The sequence below is a fragment of the Amyelois transitella genome, chromosome 5, assembly GCF_032362555.1.
Source record: "Amyelois transitella isolate CPQ chromosome 5, ilAmyTran1.1, whole genome shotgun sequence".
Lineage (NCBI taxonomy): Eukaryota > Metazoa > Arthropoda > Insecta > Lepidoptera > Pyralidae > Amyelois > Amyelois transitella.
In genome coordinates, this window is record NC_083508.1 from 7860835 (window position 1) to 7877407 (window position 16573).

Below are 16573 nucleotides of genomic sequence, written 5' to 3' on the forward strand. Positions count from 1 at the left end.
GGCCTAGCCGTATTTGGGTCCAATAGATAATAAGATGTCATTGTCAGAGTTACTCAAATGGAGAAATAAACCATCCACGCGAAGACTGACATCCACGCGGACGGAGTCGCGGGCGGAAGCTAGTAATAAATAAATCCATATATGAAATACTTTTCTGTTACTGTCATTCGAGTGACTGACAGACAACGCACACTCCAAACACCTAGGTTTAGACATTTGAAATGTGACAAGTAGTTCGTTCCCGTGGGAATTACGGGAAGTTCTCCTTTAACAAGGTTTTTTTACGCGGGCAGAACCGGTGCGACCGCTATCTAGTCAAAGATACTAATACTTTACTAGCGGACTTCACATTAGAACGGCAAGGTCTTGTCAATCAAATGTGATCTTGAAGATGGAGGTACTCCTATAAGGAAATAAATGTCGTAGGTGTATTGTCATGTTCATTTATAGAAAAGTGATCACATTGTCTTATGCTAACACCGCATATTTTATGTGATCGATCACTCGTCGAACGTGAAGTGCATTATTTATATTAATGTAATAATTATAGAAGCTATTACTGTCTATATATCAATTTATTTATCACTTTTGATGCTCGTTTGAATATTATGATTTTGTGCTAAGTGTAATTTTATTAAACACTTCAAGTTGGTTACAGACAACGTAGTATACCTATACAGCCAAACTACTGAAATTGGCTGAAATTTAAACTTTGTTGTTCAATGAATTATGTAAAAGTTAACTTTCAGGCAAATTTTTGGTATATACTAAATTTCCTACGAAAATGATCAAAATTTTTCATTTCACGCGAGCGGATAGCTACGGGTATAATCTAGTTATATGCAAAATGAATATAAGTGACCGACTTATTTACGAGTATAAATGCACTGTTGAAAACATTAAGTGGATTCTGATCCAGATTTAATTAAAGACCAGTAAGGTAGTGTAAGACGTATGTTATGTTGGGATCCCTATAAACCAGTCTCCAACTAACGCTTGCTTAACTCACACGCCTGCCTTCGCCTCCCGCATGGGCTTCCTGCCAGGATATACAATATGTCTTTCATTTAATTGTATAATTCACAATTTTGTTATCTGTCGAACTACGCACGGTCTCAAGATTGAGGCCTGAGGACAGTCTTCCAATAGAACCATTGTTCAAGTCACTAAAGCGCCCCAGTCCGTCTCGAGGTGTCCATCCCTCTCTCCGGCTCCTTTCCGTTTCCTTGCGGTAGATGGAAAACTGCTGACGGAAATGTTCTGAGCCATACATCTTTATCCCTTGTGGGGTAGACAGAGCCAACAGTCTTGATAAGACTGACAGGCCACGTCCAGCTGTGTGGCTTAATGATGGTATTCTGATTTAAATAGTAACAAGTTGCTAGCCCACCGCCTCTAAGAATAATCCCACATTTATTAGCGTTTCTCGTCTATCTTAGCCGATTTTTATGACATCCATGGGAAATAATATGATGTGCTCCTATTCTTAAATGCCGGGAACGGTCAAATATGAGCCATTGCATTAAGTCTGACCTTTGTAAAATTGCAATTAGATAAAGAGATATTATATGGATAAGTGTTTATGTGTTATGTATTGATTAAATTAATTTATCTTTTTTCGATTATATTGAACTCACAGATAGGTTATATAAATGTGATAAAAGCTCTAGGTATTTAAGTTTCATTCTTAGTTTAAGTTGTACGTTCGTAGCAACCACATGCTGAAAATATACTCCCCAAAAGCAAACTTCGAGAAGAAATACCTAAGTAAGATCTCAATATGAATAAAATAATAATGTATTTTATTCTTTATTAATTCTACATTGTTTTCATTTGGTTTCATATTCTCAATTTTTATATTTCTCACCATAACTCAATTCTATTGCATTTCATGATCTTGTAATATGTAGCATGGGCGCGGAAAAGCATGTAAGCTTAATCCTATGGAATGGATAATTCAAATCTCACAGGATTTGATATCGAAATATCGGAACCTGATTTTGTTGTTCAGGACTTTATCTTTTAATCACCTTTTACGACATATCTGGCAAGAGATGACAATAATAAATAAATAAGTGGTTATACGTTATCGCTTCTTCCACTCTGGTAAAAATACTTCAAGCTTGGCTTAATTTTTACTGCTGCAGCTACTATTAAAGATGATAAGTTAATTGCATATATTTCTAAAATATTTAACTATTTTTCGTAATTTTTTGGTTTTTCTTTATTGTTGTAGAGAAACTTATTAAGTGTTAGAATTCCCATACTAACCTAGCATCATATTCGTCGTATAGATATCAAAATTAAAATGCAATATTCAGATTATTGTAGTAAAGTATTCATGGTACTGTTATAACCTATCCCTTCGACTCATTATCCTGGTCATAGAGTTAACTCTTTTATTCAAAAAGTAATTGTCAGAAATCAGGATGAAGATGAGATTTAGAAACTTCGATGTTTAAAATATTTAAGTAAGCCAGTTATGCACGCAGAACAAACAAGTAAAAAATTTGTGGACGCACGTCACTTCATTCTCTGTTGGGTAAAGATTGGCAAGGTTAGCGGTCATAAGATATGACACAAGTATGAACTACGGTCATATGCACCGGGATATATATATTGGGATTTTGTAATTGTTCAGCAAGTAATTTGCAATTTGATACTTACCTATTACGTTGCTAGCTTTTGACCACTCAATTAAAAATAAATAACTACTTCTTCATGTCAACAAACATAACAGTACATAAACCATTATAATTAAAATAACTTATTTATTGTGTGTGCGTCGAAAAAGAAACACCAAGAAACACCAAATTTGCAGGAACATTTAGTACCAACCGGTATAACATCGTCTACTTTTGCTTCCAGGGTGTTCGTGGAACCGTTAGGTGTGAATTTTAAACAATAATTTAAATATCGTATCTTTCTGGGATCGAAATCTGAATTTCAAGTCGGTGTGATCCCGTGATTACGAACCATCGCGTTCGGCAGTCGACCGAAGTCTGGCCACGTGATAACAACTTCAGTTTGAATCAAGTCCTTGTCCGGTTGTGTTTTCTGTAAGTACTATTTTATATTTATATTCAGTTTTGTTGTACCGAACTTATATTATTTTATGGCATTATACTTTATTTGAATTATTTGATTGGCGTTAACACTTTTTAATGTATGAAACTACTACTGGGTTACCTTGTTACGTCAACGGTAAATAAGCCTATGCGTCATCTGACGAATGCCTACTAGTGCCGCGACATTGTAAAGTATCTTTTTACTACGCTTTTATTTTGTTTTTCTATGTTGGTAAGACTGCATTGGTAAACATAGTTTTTTGTTAACCGAATGCATATGAAGGTTATGTTTTTCACATGTATATCGATAAGTATTTTAAGCTTTTTAAACCCTGATATTTATTAGTGATGGTATATAGTATGTCCTGGTTGTAGGTGAGGATTCGAGTTGACGTAAGGGATAATTAATTTGGCTGATGACCAGCAATTAAAGCTTATCTATTAATAAATATCTATGTGTGAGATACTTACATACATATTTTTATGAAAAAATGTGAAGACGTAATATCAAAACTAAATTAAAAGATTAAATTTCAAATCCCATGCCTACATAACGAAAAAATTAAAGGGTCATTTTCATGGACTGATATTTATTTACTAAGATATTTGCGTAGGTAGTTTTAACAATTTTAATATAAATATCCCTGTTAATTTTAAAAAGGTTTTGAAATTGAATAAAATCAAGCATATGGCTTCTAAATGCTTTCTTCTCTATTCAGTCAGCTTTGCGATGAGTGCTAAATTATCTTAATGTTGTTTTAAATGCAGGTTACATTGATAATTGCGTAATATCGCCATGTAAACGAATCAAGTGAGATATTAATAACATCAAAATATTGTTATTTAAATGTTTTAGTGTTGATAAATAATAGTACTTATAACTTACATATATATTTTTTTCTTTCTATCATAACTATATTGCTTATTTTGATATTGATCAATGTATTTTTAATCTACTTTTTTTATATAAGTAACTGGTTATTTTATTATTATTTAATACCATAAAAATAAGCTCCATGGAGTTGAATGCAAAATATGTCTTCGCGTGTGTTCTGGAAGCGGTAATAACCAAAATAATAGAGGTAGTCGCGACGTCGATAAGTGTTCCTAAAAGTTGGTTAAAAATGCTGAAATAAAAGAAAACAAACTGTTAATAAACTGTAATAATATATGAGAAGCTTCTCGAATCACGTTAGATTCAGCCTGAAACAAGCGGGTCGGCATAAGTTAGTTATGTCATAATCAAACCTAATTCTATTTTATGATGATATTATTATATATTCATGTTTTGTTTTAGTTCACCATGGATTTCTTTTTACTGTGGCTATTCACAGTCGTATTTGGCTATTGGATCTTCAAAAAAATTCGGCTTTGGCAGAGCTTGCCCCCCGGGCCATGGGGTCTGCCTATCCTGGGGTACCTGCCATTCCTGGACAGGCATCAACCTCACCTTACCTTGACAAAGTTGTCCAAAGAATACGGTCCTATATACGGTATTCAGATGGGTAGTATATACTCGGTGGTGGTATCTGACCACAAACTGGTGAGAGACGCGTTCGCCAAGGACAGCTTCGCTGGTCGAGCGCCGCTTTACTTGACTCATGGCATTATGCATGGAAACGGTGAGTAAAAATATAAGACTACCCGGGGTTTTGCGCCCGTGAATTCCCACAGTATACTCGTATTAGTAGCCTAGGTTATTAACAAATTTCATCAAGGTCTAGTAGTTTTGAGTTTGTTTTGTATACTTACACAAAATATATTATTAGATAATAATTATAAAAATATCGTATTATGGAGAAAAAAAGCAATGATTATATAAAATAGTTAAAATTTAAGTACAACAGAGTAACAGTAAACATACAAAAAATATTATTTGCAAACTAATCATAACTACAATTAGGGATCCCCACAGGTATATAATAATTGTGGAGATCCTTTTCAATAGATAAAAGTAAAAATTTATTTCAAAAAATCTAAATATTTTCAGTAAAAGCTAAATGAAATTCATCAAAAAAATCAGATTACTTTAAAAATATTTATTATTTACAATTGTGAAATCTTTTTTATAACATATAGGTATCATATGCGCTGAAGGGCCTTTGTGGAAGGACCAGAGAAAACTAGTGACTACTTGGCTTAAAAGCATCGGAATGACAAAACAGGCCGCCACTCGAGAAAAACTGGAAAAACGTATCGCTTCTGGTGTTTTTGAACTACTCGATGTAAGTATTGCTTTCGTCATAGTTTACGCCAAATTTGACGATAACAATAAAGATGACAATAGGTAGTGGAGATATGATAGTAACGTAAATAGTTTTTTCCAGAAAAGGATAACTTTTTTTAATCAAGGCTGTTCATCTTATACAAATATGCTGATTTGATATCTAATGTTCCAAATGAGATTATTTTTGTTATTTGTTACAGTAAATATGAGCAAAATAAAGGTAATTACTTTTTTAACAAAAAACCTCGGTTAATAAATAAATTTTTGAGTTGGGGACGGAACCCTTATCCGTGTGCGAATCACACTTGGCTGGGTTTTGTTTTTACAAAGTGTTTGCGCAGCTATACAAGATAAGAACCATGAGTTGCCATATCAGATTATATGTTAAGGTCAAAATAAAAGCGTTAAAAATATCATCACAATATCTTATCTTCCCGATTATTTCACAAACTGATAGTTTATATATCTCTTTAGTTTTCTTCCACTTACGTTGGATTTTGAATAAGAGCTGCTGAGGGTCTTAGTGTTTAATAGTGCTGGGAACCACATGGCATGTTTAAATTTGATGAGATAAGAATACCATTTCAAACAGATATTTAGTCTAATGTGATGACTGTCTATTAAAAATAACATAGTCTTTGTCTGTGTGTCATAATCAAAATCTGATAGTACTAACTTATGACTTATTTATTAATTTGCAAAACAGAACTCGTAGAAGCTTTTAAATGTTGTTCCGCGCTAAAGTTAAGCGTATATGCTTTAAGTAGGTAGTTTTTATGCTTGGATAAATTCAGCAATGTTCATAATAACTTAAAAGTGTTGTCATTATAATGAATGACATAATTTGTTGAACACGAATTGCACTCACGCTTCGTTAGAAATACAAAAAAGAATCTACCTGGCTATGACTTGAAAAATGATTTTTGTATGATAATTTTCAAAACACATGCAGAGTCCGTGTGCATTTAGATTTGAGCAAAAATTTTAAGTTTTTATTAAGAGCCCGCAGACCCGCATTAATTCTTGAAAGTGACCTTTGAATGTCACTGACAAATGTAGCCGTGGTGTGGCTCGTGCAACAGAAGGCAAAAACATGATCTCTGACTTTTGTTTTTGTCCCGAGGCTAACTTTTTATTCATCGCTATAATGCTGTTTGATATACATTCATATAACCACGTTTATATCCCCTGCGGGGTTGATAGAGCCAACAGTCTTGAAAAGAATTATATGCCATCTGCAGCTGTTGACATTCAAATAGTGACAGTGAAAAGAAGTATCCTAAGTTTATAAGCCTATTCCTCAGTCGCCTTATACGACACGCCTAATTGCTCGATGAAGATTTTTAAATAACGAACTTTTGTATTTGCACACATTGTACGTTTTTAACGCTAACAGAATGAAAAGAGCCATTAATTACCAGACTCGATGGATTAAATTGAGATTCATAGTAAGTGACAGGTTTCTCGGTCCAAAAAGAAAAACCTCTAGTTTGAGCTTCTTTCTTAATTGACTTTATTCAATCTGTACATGTTTCTAGGGTTCCGTACCCAAAGGGTAAAAACGGGACTCTAATAATGAGACTTCGCTGTCTTCCGTCACCAGGCTGTATATCATGAACCATAATGTCTAGATAATTGAAAATTTCTAAGATCGTTCATTGATGCTAAAACCATATAGCTCAATGCGGCCTTTTAGTCACTTCAAGGCTATTGGCTCGGTATACCCTGCAAGGGATATAGACGTAACCATATGTGTGTACGTATGTATATGAAAAGATTTTTACATCTAATCCTAGACTAGTACGACTTGTTTACCTTATTAGAGATTTAATTATATTTACGTATTTTATTACCCATGCATTTACTAAAATTATATTAAGAGATCTGAAGCTCTTCAAACCATTAATCCATATTCTATGTTTTATGAAGATTTTTTTTATTCATAACATAACAAAAAGAGATATCAACAATTTACATGATCGGTCAAGACGTTTCTTTGTTTAAGTATTGAAATATAGTAAAAACGTACCAAGCAAAAAAACCTGTAGTGAATTGAACTTGAGATCGTTAAAATCTTTTATTCGAATGTTAAAAACGCAATCTTGTCAAATCACTGTCCTGGTATTATTAACAAAAGCACGACACTTATTTATAAAAACGTGCCCTGACTTCGCATGCACACGAAAAGAATGGTATCCCTACACATAAAAAGATTATTTATAACTTTAACTTTTTGGGAGGTACTCGCCATAAAGGATATAACTAGGAAGATGATGCCGAATGAACCAAACAAATAACATGCAATGAATTAAACAGATGATCATGAGCTTTACAGGGTAGACAAAGCCTGAAGTATCGACAAGACTCAAAAATCGCGTTCAACCGAACGACAAAATTGAAATTCAGATATGACAGGTTGCTAGCTCATCGCCTATAAAAGAGATCCTAAGTTTATTAGATCCTTTTTCTCAATTGACTTTTACAATCTGCCAATAGTTAGTGTTTACCTAACATTTGGTTAATTGATATTGTTAGGATAGGTTTTATTGAAAAGATAACTTATCGGTGGATATTGCCCCTTTGCCTATCTATGATATTGTGTACGTAGTTTTGTTTATATACTATTTTAGAATATTGACAAGGCCGGCAAAGATCGTATGAACTTGGCTCACATGCTCTCCAATTCAATTGGGAATGTAATTAATGAAATCATATTTGGATTCAAATTCCCACCGGAGGACAAAACTTGGAATTGGTTCCGTCAGATTCAGGAAGAAGGATGTCATGAGATGGGGGTCGCCGGTGTAGTCAACTTTTTACCTTTTATACGGTGAGTAGATAATATGAATTTAATAACACATATACCTACATATATCGTGGCATTATCCGTAAAGGGATATACAGACCACAGAGCCGAAAGTTTTTAAAATTATGAAGGCGAAGGATTGACAGATTCAACTGGATAACTAATGATGGAATTGAGATTAAGGTAGTGACTTATTGCTAGCCTAACTTTTTTTAAATTATAACCAATGTCTGAAATAATTTACCCGTCAAATCAGGAGTAGACCTGTATTTTGATTAGTCAGAAGCATTATGGATACACTGACTAAAGATTATAAAATAGAAAAAGTTTTTTCAAGCTTCATTAGATATATTATGATGTTAGATATAATCATTTATATTACATTTAATTTTTTTTGTTTTTATTTTTTCATGTCAAACTAACAGCCCAAATATTGTTTACTAATCTGTGAATAACGGTGTGGGTTATATTGTTACTACTTAAGCATATAATAACTTTTAATATGTCTTTATAATGTAGCTGTTTGTTATTCCTAATGAATAAATAAATAAATAATTTTAATATTTATGCTTTAGAAACATTTGTTATTCATATTATTTATTTTACAACACCTTACATCAATACACTTTCAGATTTTTCTCAGCCTCTACACGGAAGACCATCGAAGTGTTGGTACGCGGCCAAGCGCAGACACAAAGACTGTATGCTAGCATTATCAGGCGACGTAGAAAAATGTTAGATTTGCCGGCACCCGAAGAAGCTAAATATCCCCCTCATGCAGACCTCTTCACGGAAAATCCAAATGGATACCTCAAGTGTATCACGTACACTAAATATGCGGCTGTCGAAGAACACTTTTTTGATCCTAACATTTTGATAGAAACGGAAGGAGAATGTATTCTAGATAATTTTCTTAGAGAACAAAAGAGAAGATTTGAGGAAGGAGAAGAGGCTGCACGTTTTGCTACAGACGAGCAACTGTTGTATTTGCTTGCTGACATGTTTGGAGCTGGACTTGATACAACATCGGTAACGCTAGCCTGGTTCTTGTTATACATGGCACTTTACCCGGAAGAGCAGGTAACATCTTAGAATCGATTCATTTGTATTGTTGGCACATGGTACTTTTATTGATGTTTATATTTGCAGCACTGAATTCTACTTTAAGATTCCTACAATTGAAAGTTTCTAAATAATGATCTTTGATTTAACAGCAAATTGGATATTCAAAACTATATGTCAGAAAATATATTGCAGGAAAACGTGCGCAAAGAAATATTGTCTGAATATCCAAAAGAGGAAGAAGTAGATATGGCCCGGGTGCCATATCTGATGGCCGCTGTATGTGAGACTCAACGTATTCGGTCCATAGTACCAGTGGGGATCCCACATGGATGTTTAGAAGTAAGCGTTTTATAAATTTAAACTTTATTTTAAAAACCATGTTGCTATTAATTCTGTTTATTGTTTGAAAGGTAAAGTGAAAATATAACGTAAGTTATAAATAATCGTGGGAAAAAAGAGTATTTTGCCCATACGTAAATATTTAGTTTATTTTTATTTAAAAATGTCTCAGCCCACCGCTGGGTTGCATCTATATTTTATTGTCCATCATTTCTTTAAAATTATAATATATATTATTGTTTTTGTGGAGGTAAGACGAGAGTCGCTCGGTGTAAAAACCTAACTTAGCCATTCAGGGTCGTGGTCACAGGCAGACCAGGAAACTATATCAATGAAATTATATTCAGAACATCAGGATTTATGAAGAGAAAGATAAGTACGGCAAAAACAATTAAATACATAATTGTGGTTATAGGATACTCAACTGGGCGACTATGTGGTTCCTAAAGGGGCGATGGTGATACCTCTACAGTGGGCTATGCATATGGACCCAAATGTCTGGGAGAGCCCCAATGAGTTCAAGCCCAGTCGTTTTATAGCAGCTGATGGAAGCTTGCTTAAGCCACAGGAATTCATACCATTCCAAACAGGTTTTTTTTTAATATTTATAAAAAAATAAGTCTTCATACGAGTATCATCTCCTCATTATTTTTATAATCTGTAAATTATTGATCGATATAAAAATTTTTGCATAAGATTTAGACAACACAAAAGTGCCTTCGAAAACGAGCAATAAAAGCATTGCGGGTTTTATTATTATTTCAACATCTATACACCAGCAAGTGTAAAGGTTAATGTAAATAATTACTTATTTCCTGTGAATCATTGATTAAATTAATAAGGATTGAACATGTTTCTTACAAAGGTAAATTTATCAATGAGTCAGTGTTTAAGATATTAACAAAGAAATGTCTTCAGAAAACGATGGAAGACGAGGTACCTACAATAATTTATTATCTTGCCCAGTTTTATGGTTTGCGACTTCCTCTTTAGAGAGGACATAACAGCCAAGATGAAGCATGATGGTTTTAATAAAGTTATTTTTTTTAGGTAAACGCATGTGCCCAGGAGATGAGCTATCGCGAATGATGGCTTGCAGTCTTGTAAGCCGGTTGCTGCGGCGCAAGCGCATACGACTGGCTTCTGACCCCCCTACCACGGAGGCAATGCGAGGGAACGTTGGAGTAACACTGACGCCACCCAAAGTTGAATTCTATTGTGATGATGTTTAGCTGCATGGACCTACACAGATTTATAAATTAAACTTATTAACATATATTTTTTTTATTGATCTACTCAGTCTTCATTGATCTACTGTCTGCGATTTAATCTAACCAACTACTAACTGTGTTGTCATATAATATATGTGACAAAACGTCGAATTTAAGGATGAAAATAAGTTCTTAATGCACCAATAGAATTAATGTTTGTTTAGTAGGGGAAATCGTAATAGTTTGGCATGCAGAAGCGTACTAATACAAACTCACTTTGCCTACGCCATGGCTATAAAAATTGCGGTATTATAACATCCTTTGAAATTTTTATTTTAATCTCATTTTTTTTTCTAAAGAGATGATCACTTTTTTATAGAATAGAATAGATTTATCCTCAAAATTGGATACAAGGTATCACTTATTGACGTCACATCACTTAAATCTAATTAGGTATAACTACTACCGCTTCCAAAACGCATGTGTAGAAGAAGCGGCTGAACAAACTACACTGCAGCATTTTTATCGGACGTCAACTTATAAATATAGATCTCTTAAATCTAAATCGTGGACGAATGCACATTGTCTACATTTAGAAACATGAATGAATGTAGAATTAATTATGTCAATACGAATATTTCGTCAAATAAATAAAGATAAAATATGGAGGTACATGTTGTACAAATTATGTCAACACCATGTCAAAAATGCACAAGCATTTAAGAGGCCATTGTGTTAAGCTCCGGCCACACATGTTTATCATTAATAAAATCCTCCGTACTGTAATAGGCTTTTTCCTACAAAGCTCATCTATCATTTATTTCAAGAACACTTTTTGGTAATTTATTATAAAATCTTATACAATTAATCAGAAATGATTTCCCTACCTTAGCCAGCCGATATCATAATCTTAGTAAAAGTGGTTGTTAAGGCTGTCAGGTAGCTTGCATTCATAATTTTGTTCTTTTGTAAATATTAGACTACTATGTTATTTCTTGCTGATATCGAACAATCAAACAAAATAAAATAAATATTCTGAATGTAAGAGACGAACATTGGCTAGAGCCAATTATGTGACATAGACATGTGGCATGTATAGGTACCTATATAATATGATTTTGATTCGGTTTATTTATTAAGAAATAAAATTAAACAAAATATCATTTTGAAATCATCTTTTTAACTTTATTTTGACACTACACAGCACTCGGATGTAAACAGAGCAATATATACAAAGCTTCAAATTAACACAACGTTAACACGGATTTGAACACAGTTATTAAATCTGAATTTTAAAATACACAATTCTAAAATAATTGCTGGTGGGAAATTGTTGATATAATTACAAAGGATAAAAATTCATTTAATTAAGAGAGTTTAGGTGGTTTGACAATAAACTTAACAAATTGTACTGAAGAGCAACTTGGTTGCTAAGTTTTAATGTGCTGATTATATCAAAGTAATATACAGTATCATAGAAACTACACAATCTATTTAAGACTAGCTCCGATCGCCACTCAGTGTCGAATATAAAGCAACGTTCACACATGCGTGTAAATGTTGTTTTGCACTCGACAATGTTATACACACAATCATAAACAATGATTTAGAGATGGACACTTGTGAACCATCTACAATTTACAGCTACAACGGACATGAGATCACACACAACATACACATTCAAATGATATCTACTAATAAATAATGACCTAGAATATACATTTAATTTGGTATAGGTACTAGAGCTTACATCGTAACATGTTACATAGGTAATATATGTGTGATTTTTGTTATCCCTAAATAACTATATTATAACAAAATTTAATTAATACTTTATAGTCACACGAGCAGCGTTTCTAAATGAAAACGATGAGAAAATATTCTTTACATCTAAAGTTAGTTGACCGTTCTGTTCAGTCACCTAATTGAACACTTTTTGCACAGCCTCGACCATCGCTCGGGCGATGTCCTTACTTATTTTACTAGGTATATACTTAAATAATGGTTGTCGATGCGCTCTAAAACGAGTGATCTTAAAATACTGGTGGGTGTGTGGCGGCTATGGAATGGACCGGTGTGAGCTAGAGTGCTCCAACGTGGCGCAGGTGCGGGTGATCAGGCGCGGGCGCCGGGGGCGGCATCGGGTCACCTCGGGGGATGAACTTCACGCGGAACGCTTTCGGAGCAATTGTAGCGCCTACAATGCCTTCCAGCGAAGGAAGCCGGTCGCCGGCTTCCATTTGAATGTCGAACTGATGCATCATACAAGCGAAAAACATGAACATTTCCATGCGCGCCAGAACATCGCCGAGACACATACGCCGCCCGACGCCAAATGGCATGAAGAACTCTGGTCGTTTTATTTTCCCATTTTCGTCAATGAATCTGCTAGGGTTGAATTTTTTTGGCTCATCCCATAGATTTGGATCCATGTGTACGCAGTTGATAAGCGGTACAACCTGTGACCCCGCTGGAATTCTGTAGCCATTTAGATGCACGTCTCTGTTAATAAAAAAATTTGAATTAGTTTCATATTGTTTAAAAAATCTAAGAGATAAAAAGTGCAATACATATATAATGTTTCATGAAACTAACTTTGTAGGCGAGTGTGTTGTTGCCAAAGGAACAATGCTGGACATCCGTAAGGTTTCAAGAATTGTAGTCTCTGTATATGGTAGGTGTGGCATGTCTTCAATCGTTGGCAGGCGTTCATTGCCCACAACAGCATCCAGTTCATCTTGAACCCGCTTTTTGACATCTGGATTTCTTAGCATGAAGACAATCATCCATAGAAGTGAAGACTTGATAGTTTCCATGCCAGCCGAAAAGAGATCACCCAAGATTTGTTTCAGTTGCAATTCTAAAATAAAAATAGTAAAATTAGTAATCAAAATAACAACACTCTTATTTTTATCCTCAGGTTTCTTTTTTTACTTATATTAAAATATTTTGAATATTTTATAACATACCGTGATCTCTTCCTTCAAATAGCTCTCCACCCCTGCCTTCGGTTTTAGCATTCTCAATTTCAATCAAGTAAACATCAATAAGATCCCTTGCATTGTTCAGGTCTAAAGTTTCCCGGTGTTCGTCAATCAAAGTTTGGTAAAACTCGAACATTTCTTCTCGGTTCTTCGCCACTTTTTCTTTAGCCAAGGCTTTGCCGGGTAGATACTAAAATGAAAAATTTTAAATGAATACCCTGAAACTTAATACTGCTCTTATATTTTACAATATATATGTGAACAAGAATAATTCTACTTACGTTATAGAGAGGAATATATTCTCCATAATGTACTTCTCCAAAAAGTCTCATGCCTTCTTCAATAAGAAAGTTCAGTCTTTCAAATCGTGCGTCTCCATGGCTAAATCGTACAGACATTGTGATGCCGCAGATAACATTGGAGACTACCAAAGCAAGCAGGGGGTTTGCATCAATCGGAGATCCTTCAGATCGGTGAAGATTTTCTATCAGTTCATATACTTCATTCTGGCAAAGAAAATCTAAAGTTAATCTCAGCAACTTACACAAAGTAAATAAATTATTTACATGTATTAATAAGTCATTTTCATATTATTTATAGGAATATTTACCTTAATTCTTCCTTCCATTATTTTCTTGCCATTCCCCATATAGGTCATTCCAAATTCACGGAGTTTCTCGTGTAAGAAGCGTCGCTGGTTCTTCCAGAGGCGGCCTTCGCTGTTGATGATGCCTGCGCAACCAGAGGGAGGCGTTAGAGGCGCTCGCGGTGGGAGGCGCGCGCTCGAAGGGAGGACCCGTGGAGCGTGCGCCGCCCACATGCCCATGTGCACATTTACATTGCCGGTAACATTGACTTAACCTTTCTTTACTCCTACACTAGATTGTAGTTCTAGAGATTTTATTGACTTTTAATTAAATTAAAGTGGCATATTACTTAGTTATAGAGAGAACAATTAAATTTATAGAGAAACTTACCAAGACCATCCAGAGTATGCATCAGTGGAGTGCTGGGCCGTCCAGTGAATTCCTCTCGTCGGAATGCTTCTCTGATTAGCTTGTAATCACTGAGAACAACCGTGAGTTGATTGCCGAGTCGTGCGGAGAACAGGGTGCCGTAGCTGCGGGCCAGCTCCAGGAAAGTCTTGTGGCGCACCCCGAGGAACGGAAGGTAGCCAACCACCGGTGGACCCCAGGGGCCTGGCGGCAGCTTGCGCATGTCTCTCATGAGCACCACGAGCCGCGCCACCAGGTAGGCCGCGCCGGCTGCCAGCAGCAGCGGGACGGATGTCCGCGAAACACAGTAGCTAACCACTTGCCATAGTCCCCACAATATTTTAGAATTTGTCAGCATTGTTATCATTGTCCGTTTCTTTTTTTTTAATTAATATAAAATAAAAACCGAAGTATGTTTTCAGTTGTCTGTACGTAACATTAGTGCGCGAAGAGTAGATCGCAGCAGTGCGATGCCGAGAACGTTATGATTGTGTCGCGTGCGACCGACGTCTGCGCACTGGCGAGCCGCTAACATGGCCTTGCGAATAAATAGGTTTAGTTGCGCGCGGGGTGGCGCGCGCGCAGGCTCGACCCACCGGGCTCTCGCTCTCCTCTCTCCGATGCTTTTCTGCCGTATAGTGCGCTACGACTTTCGTAGCGCGTCGTAGACCCATAATTCATGGTGTTAATTTGCTCGTAGAGCTCGCTCGTTACTTTTGTCTTTTTTTACTAGATATCATTGACAGTTTATTTTTATGCCACTCTTTTAATATAGTAGACTCGTGTATGCTACAATCAAACTTATTTAATAAAATTACATTCTAAATTAAAATACTTTTAAATAAAATAGTTGGTAAATTATATAACTGTCAAAGCACTCGTAAAATGTAAAGAGAACCGCCTCCGATTGATACTGATCCTTTTTTGAAGTCAGTTGAGTTTAATATACAGGTCAAATTGAAGACCCTTTAAAAATCCTGCTGAAAATTGGCATTGTTATTTTGAAAATCTTAAGGAATTTCGAAAGTAAAGTATAAAATTAATTTGCTATATTCGCGTAATATTTACATTTAGGAGTCATGTATCCGCCATCTACATGGTAATGAAAGCCTCAAATGGACCGAGTTCGCGGCCACTGAAGTATCTACCTAGAATTTAAAATAGGGATTGGTTTTGGGGACGACCTCACAAGTTGCATTTAAAGATGTCAAAGTAGGCGTTAAAATTCGGCGAGGGGTGAGAGGGGCGGCCGAGGTCGCGCGGGTGCGCATAATATGCAGATGATAAGATTACGAATTGCGTAAGTTACAAAGCAAGGTGACGGCGGGTCGACGACTCTAGTAGAGAGCCTTGGGCGAACTTCTTAGATCGACCTCTAAGCGACACTTGAATATTTTTCTAAATTGGTATCGCTATTAACTCTGACTGATCTCATACAGGCATGAGCACGTGCAGTACGATAGAGTATTGGTCAAGGTATTTCATATTAAAGATATATCTTTGGTGAACCCTTTTAAATATCCTGACTTGAGATTACTAAATTAATAGTATTATGTAAATATTACCTAAACTTTTTAATTTAAAATCATTCATAGTTCTCAGTAAGTGCATATTTCCTTGAATTGTTGACAGCAAATAACTATTTGTATTAATACATAAAGCTACTTGTATTTACAAGTATACTTTTGTAAATTTGCATTATAAGAATGACATGATCAGTTATTTACACAATCGACTACCTGTGACAAGTGGGATTTCTATAAATACTTTAGCAGACATGAGATAAAAAGTAAATTGTATAAAACGTCCCCTTACAATAACCTTTGTTATTTTAATAGTGTGACGGACAAATAAATTTATACTATTATGAATTATAGC

The 16573-nt window shown here is 35.2% G+C and overlaps 2 protein-coding genes across 3 annotated transcripts; one reads left to right on the plus strand and one right to left on the minus strand.

Annotated features, from left to right (window-relative positions):
- The first annotated feature begins 1669 nt into the window (after positions 1 to 1669).
- On the plus strand, positions 1670 to 10783 carry LOC106131901 (cytochrome P450 306a1). Of its 2 annotated transcripts, none has more exons than XM_013331174.2 (9): positions 1670 to 1767; positions 2869 to 3059; positions 4366 to 4690; positions 5148 to 5293; positions 7926 to 8125; positions 8734 to 9181; positions 9359 to 9505; positions 9921 to 10095; positions 10556 to 10783. In XM_013331174.2, exons 3-9 carry the CDS (start codon positions 4372 to 4374, stop codon positions 10735 to 10737), a joined length of 1617 nt encoding a protein of 538 aa, XP_013186628.1. In that variant the 5' UTR covers positions 1670 to 1767; positions 2869 to 3059; positions 4366 to 4371; the 3' UTR covers positions 10738 to 10783. The 2 variants fall into 2 exon arrangements, with proteins under 2 accessions (XP_013186628.1, XP_013186629.1); XM_013331175.1 differs by lacking the exon at positions 1670 to 1767 and adding an exon at positions 2655 to 2739.
- A 1093-nt stretch (positions 10784 to 11876) lies between these two features.
- LOC106131795 (cytochrome P450 18a1) lies at positions 11877 to 15202 on the minus strand. Its single transcript, XM_013331002.2, has 6 exons — positions 14678 to 15202; positions 14311 to 14432; positions 13982 to 14206; positions 13686 to 13890; positions 13312 to 13576; positions 11877 to 13218 (listed from the first exon to the last, which is right to left on the minus strand). The coding sequence occupies exons 1-6, from the start codon at positions 15060 to 15062 to the stop codon at positions 12798 to 12800; spliced, it is 1623 nt and encodes a 540-aa protein (XP_013186456.2). The 5' UTR covers positions 15063 to 15202; the 3' UTR covers positions 11877 to 12797.
- Positions 15203 to 16573: the final 1371 nt, after the last annotated feature.